The 5,600-nt window shown below is 50.8% G+C and overlaps 1 protein-coding gene across 1 annotated transcript in view; it reads right to left on the reverse strand.

Moving 5' to 3' along the window:
- Positions 1 to 373: 373 nt before the first annotated feature.
- SCN4A (sodium channel, voltage-gated, type IV, alpha subunit) overlaps positions 374 to 5,600 on the reverse strand; it is a 32,594-nt gene continuing 27,367 nt past the window's right edge. Inside the window, exons 22-25 of the mRNA XM_009702067.1 lie at positions 4,026 to 4,192; positions 3,077 to 3,181; positions 2,070 to 2,340; positions 374 to 1,566 (exon numbers count right to left, since the gene is read on the reverse strand). Of these exons, the coding sequence (XP_009700369.1) occupies positions 374 to 1,566; positions 2,070 to 2,340; positions 3,077 to 3,181; positions 4,026 to 4,192 (1,736 nt within the window). The remainder of the gene's footprint in view (positions 1,567 to 2,069; positions 2,341 to 3,076; positions 3,182 to 4,025; positions 4,193 to 5,600) is intronic.

A 5,600-nucleotide genomic window follows, 5' to 3' on the forward strand; every position in this document is an offset into this window, starting at 1 on the left:
TCTCTTAATTGTGAAATAACATTAATAAATAATTACTTTAAGTAAAAGGACAGCCATACTCATTTGTTAATGCCTGAAAAACATCGTTACCATGATGAGATCATTTCAAAACTAAAATGTTTCTCTTTCACCAACAATAGATAGATTTCACATTTAGTTCTCATAAGAAAAATATTAAACTCTTTGCAAGTGCAGTGAGCTGTAAAACCCAGGATCGCTAAGAGATCCTGCTTTGAAAGTTAAGGTGTCTACTTGAAATATCTGAAATTAGCTCAATGCCTAAGACCTATCGATCTGTGATTGGAAGAGCTCTTGAAAAGGAGATACAAGTGAAGTCTTTTCAGGCTGGGTGAGAGATGGAAAACTCCTTCTGTTATACCGACGACTCTTTCACAACCCGTTCCTTATCCCGTGCTTTTGCTTCGCCAGGAGCATCTGGAGTCTCTGACTTGGGAATGGGTGCAAGACCAAAGGCAGGGGCTGTCTCCACATCTGTCCCACTGTTCCCATACATCTCGTGCATTTTGGTGGCAATCAGACCTTCCTTCTCGGGTGCGTCGTCTCTCAGGGCATCCTCATCCTTACTGTGCCGGTACATGTAGGATGCCTGCTTCACCGAGCGCTTCAGGAGGTACCTCCTGAAAGCCCTCTGGATTTTTGTAGCACAGACTTCCTCGTGTTTTCTTTTCAGAGTGGTGGTGATGGGTTCATAGGAAACCTTCGAGGGGTTTGCGGCCATGAACTTCTCCTCCATGGTGTCCTTCAAGGCATCCATCTCTCCCGAGTCTCCCAGCACTTCCTTAGTCAGGGCAAAGAGGATATCCAGACAGTGGATTTTGTCCCCAGCAACCATTGGTAGATCCATGGTGATTAGCTTGATCTTGTTTGGCTTGGGAATTTTGAGTGGCTCCTGTAAGGTGTCTACAAAGTCAGACAAGGTGCTGTACTCAATGAACTGGGTGGCATCCGGGTCAAATTTCTCCCAATTTTCATAAAACATTTCAAAATCATCTTCACAGAGGGGTTCACTGCTCTCCTCCGTGGCCACGTTGAAGTTCTCCAGGATGATGGCAATGTACATGTTCACCACGATGAGAAAGGAAATGATGATGTAGCTGCAGAAGAAGAAAATGCCGATGGATGGATTGCCACAGTTCCCTTTTACCGAACTGCCAGGGTTTTCCAGGTAAGGGTCACAGTCAGGGGGACCACTGTTCAGGATCGGACTGAGGAGGCCATCCCATCCAGCTGACGTGGTGATCTGGAAGAGGCAGATGATGCTGTTCCCAAAAGTTTCAAAGTTGAACATGTCATCGATCCCCGCCTCCTTCTTTACATAGGCAAAGTTGGACATCCCGAAGATGGAGTAGATGAACATGACGAGGAAAAGCAGTAGGCCGATGTTGAACAGGGCAGGCAGGGACATCATCAGAGCAAAGAGGAGAGTCCGGATGCCTTTCGCCCCTCGGATCAGTCGGAGGACACGGCCAATCCTTGCCAGCCTGATGACCCTGAAGAGAGTGGGTGACACGAAGTACTTCTCTATGATGTCTGAGAGGACAATACCTGCGAAGGGATGAAGAAGAGGTGAGTTTGCCATGCTCTTCAGCCAAGAGCGGAAAGTGAGGCGGGGCTACTCTGCTCCATCTGCCAGAGTTGGGCAGATACAGGGAGAGGAGGCCACCCCCGATGGCACACAGCTCTCTCCTCCTCCGGTGGAAAAGGGAACATGTTAAAAAATAAGCTCTGAGCACAGACTCAAAGGTTAAATGCTGGCTGCTCTGGGTCAGCAGTGCCGTGTTTCAGCAGTGCAGCCAGGCAACACGGAGACAAGGGAAACCCAACACCAACGAAGAATGAGACACATCCCCAGCCCCTCATCCAGCCTGGTGACATGGGGTGGTCTCACATCTGTCTTGTCTCAGGGTCCTGTTGGCTTGGCCCTGCTCAAAGGGTAGGTGTAAGGGGGTTGCCAGTGACCACCTGATGGCTGTGGATCAGCTAGACCATTTCCATTCTTCATTATCCAGTGGGACCCCTGAGGAACTGGTTGAACCAGCAGGACTCACCTAAGATGGAGAGGATGACCACCACAAAGTCAAAGATGTTCCAGCCAATAGTGAAGTAGTAGTAACGCAAGGCGAACATTTTGAGCACACACTCTCCGGTGAAGATGACGATGAAGACCAGGTTTATCTTGTAGAGGACAGATGTTTTGAGTTCGCTTTGATCATCTGTTTCGACCATCATGGTCACCATATTAAGACAAATCAGGATCATGATGGTGATGTCAAACACTTGCTTGGTAACAAAGTCAAACACCATCCCTTGAAACTTGTTCTGCCATAAGGGCCATGTGGGTGATGATGGAGAACCAGAGGTGACGTGAGAACGTGGGACAGACACACACAAAACAAAAGACACAACAAAAAGAGAAGAAGAAACCATATTTAAAAGAGCGTAGGAAACCTCAGGGTTGTGGCCAGTACTTAGGTCTCAGGGCCTGGAAAGCTATGGCAGGAGGATACCCGGCACCTTGCAGGATGAAGCCTGTCTGGTAAACCACGGCCAGGAGGTGTGGGCACAGGGGACAGTTGCTTTCTAATTATATCCACAGCTAATGCATCACCGCAAAAATAAACACACAGAGGAGGCCTCACTTGAGCAGGGCTACCAAAACCAAACCCAAGTCACAGTCGTGTATATATTGGCTGGATCAGTGTCCCTTCTAGGAGTGTTGAAAGCTGAGCTTTCCCTGAGTTTAACTGCCTTCGAGAGAGGAGCTGGGAGCTGAGCTAAGAGAAAACCCTAATCCCTGCAAAAGGGATCCCCCCCTTGCCCTTGCCTGCAGACCGAGGGCTGAAGAGCAGACCCAAAGGACGTTGCCTGATGTGAACCTCTTCTGAAGCCTCAGCTCTTAGCAAGGTCCTGTCTGAAGAGGAGCAATGAGGAGCCAGGATTTGGCTCCTTGCCCTGGCAAATGGTCTTCCCTAGACCCTTCTCATTCACTTTGGGACGGCTGGTGGCTTGAAGTGCTCCCTCCCCGCTGCACTCCAGGTTGATTAACCCAACATACCGATGGCCTCGGGATGGGCTTCTGGGGTTTCTTGGAGCCGAGCTTCTTCATGGCATTATAGTATTTCTTCTGCTCTTCCGTCATGAAGATGTCTTTGCCTCCAAAGTATAAAGGGAATCACTGCTGTTAGTCTTGGGAACTCACCTCTTCCTACCAAGCATCTCTGACCGTGCTCCTTCCCACCAAGCTCCTACCAGGCATTGCTCGCTGCACTGACTCAGTGAAACCTGCTTCCTCCCTACTTATCCTTTTCTATGCTGCTTCCCCTAGTTCACAGCACCCACGGGTTTCCTCCTGCCGTTTCCTCCTGCAGAGGCGAGATGTTGCCCTCCCAGCCCACTGCTGCGAGGGGGGGGCACCCCATGCCCTACCAGGGCTCACCCCCTCCTTGCTGGTCAGATGCTGCTGGGACCAAGGTAGCATCTCAGTGTGCTTCAGAGCTTGCTCAGCACAAACAATGTGCTCCATGTCACCCACCCTCTGCCTGCTTCCCCCTCCAGCAGCCCAGGGGTATTAGTCCCATGCTGCTTGCTTGAAAGTAGAAGTTGAGTGTCTCCTTAATGTATCGAAAAATGATGAGAAAGGGTCATGGGGTGGGAAAAGAAAATAAAAGTGATGGCACAGGCATACAGCTTGCTTGCTGTGGCACAGACAAGAGAAAACACAGCCCCCCCTTGCCTTCTGCCTCTGCATCCATAAATGAAATCCTCTGTAAATGCTATGGCCAGGACACAAATCCCTGGCTGCCATTTGTCCAGCTCTCCTTGTTCACTCTGCGGGAAGCCGCTAATGGATACCAGCAATTCAGGTTGCAGAGGGACCCTGAGGTCCACCAGAGTACCGGGCACGGTGGTGCTGGTCCCCCCACGCCAAGGCTGTGCTGGTCCCCTCTGTCCTGGGCCAGTGCCCCAGGAAGAAACAGTGGCTGCAGGACTCAGAAAATACTTATCTTTTTCTTCTGCTGGTTGAAGTTGTCGATGATGACGCCAATGAAGAGGTTCAGGGTGAAGAAGGCGCCGAAGATGATGAAGATGACAAAGTAGATATACATGTAGAGGTTGGTCTCATACACTGGTTGCTCTTCAATCTGACCAAGAGAGATGGGAAACGTGAGACTAACCCTCTCCAAAAAACGTGTCCCCAAGGCCCCAGACAAGGGGTCACTGTATCTGGACAGAGCCATGGAGTGGCTGCTCCAAAACTTTTGGCAGATGCACTGAGAGTTGAGTGGTCCCCGTGGGAGCAGCCATGGGAAGGGACATCCACTTGACACTGGCTAGGGGACAAGGATGTGCTGACCCTCGATCCCACGGCATGGGCTGGGGAATAGGAAAGGGTGCCCAGGTACAGCAATACCAACGAGCAAACTTGAGTTTCTTCGCAATAGTCAGCTTGCCAAGGGCTGAAATATAGCCAAGAGGGGAAAGGAAAAGTAGTTTAATTTGTGCCACACCAACCCGTGGGGATGGCACAGCCTGGCAGCCTCGGAAAACACTCCTCATCTCGAGGGGCATCATTTCATTCTGCTCTATATTTGACTGGAGATGTCCCAAGGTGTCACAACCTACTTCCCCCATTTCAAGGGAAGCTCTTGGCAGAAGAGAACGGATTTGCTCCCCAAACAGCTTTGCCCCAGCAGTTTGGGAAGGCAGGAGCCCAAGCCATTTTCAGAGGGAGCTGGAAGCAGCTCCTCTGCTGAGCGCCCACAGCTGCAGCTGGGGTGAGCAGAGCGGCTGTTTCTGATGCTAAAAAAAGGCAACGAAAACAATACGTTCAGGCTCGTGGGTGTGCGGAGCTGAACATCCCAGCAAGGCACGGGCAGGTTTGCTTGGTTAGAGAAAGGTGGGAAGTTCCTCCTGCTGCATTGGTTCACGGCAGCATGTGCACACAGGGGCTGGTGTGAGGATTGTTTTCCGGATGGATCATGGTAGAAACAGCCTCTACACGAAACTCTTCAAAACACTTTTTTTTTTTTTTTTAAAAAAAATAACCCATTTAACCCAAAGGTTAAATGCTGGCTGATCTGTTTTAGTAACCCATTTCTTGCTCAAGGCAAGCCAGGCACTTTCTCCAGGATGGGATAAACTCTCCCAGCTGGAGGGCCATGTGGAGGGCATCATCTCACAACAGGGGGAAGGAAGAGACCTTTGCATTGGAGCTGCAGAGGCAGAACAGGGATTTTAGACCACAAAGCTGAAGCTGAGAGGAGTGGGCTCAGCCCCAGCTGTAGCTCGGGTGGGGTGGGAGCCCAGTGTGGGGGCCAGGCTGCCGCTGGGATGCAGGTGACAAAGACAGGGGTAGACCAAAAAAATGACTGCCTTTTTTGAGGCTGTGCACCTCAGTAGAGGGGAATCTCTTGGGGGTTTCTCCACTCTTTAGCCAATGTCCTAGCTGAAGCCATGGATGGGATGCAGGCAGCCCCCTGGCAGCAATGGGCAGAGCCAAAGGGGATGCTGCAGCCAAGGGGTCCACCCCCAGCCCATGCTGAGCTGCACCTCAGCCCCAGGACCCTGCTCCTGGTCTG

Source organism: Cariama cristata, unplaced genomic scaffold, assembly GCF_000690535.1.
Source record: "Cariama cristata isolate BGI_N322 unplaced genomic scaffold, ASM69053v1 scaffold15156, whole genome shotgun sequence".
NCBI classification, from domain to species: Eukaryota; Metazoa; Chordata; class Aves; order Cariamiformes; family Cariamidae; genus Cariama; species Cariama cristata.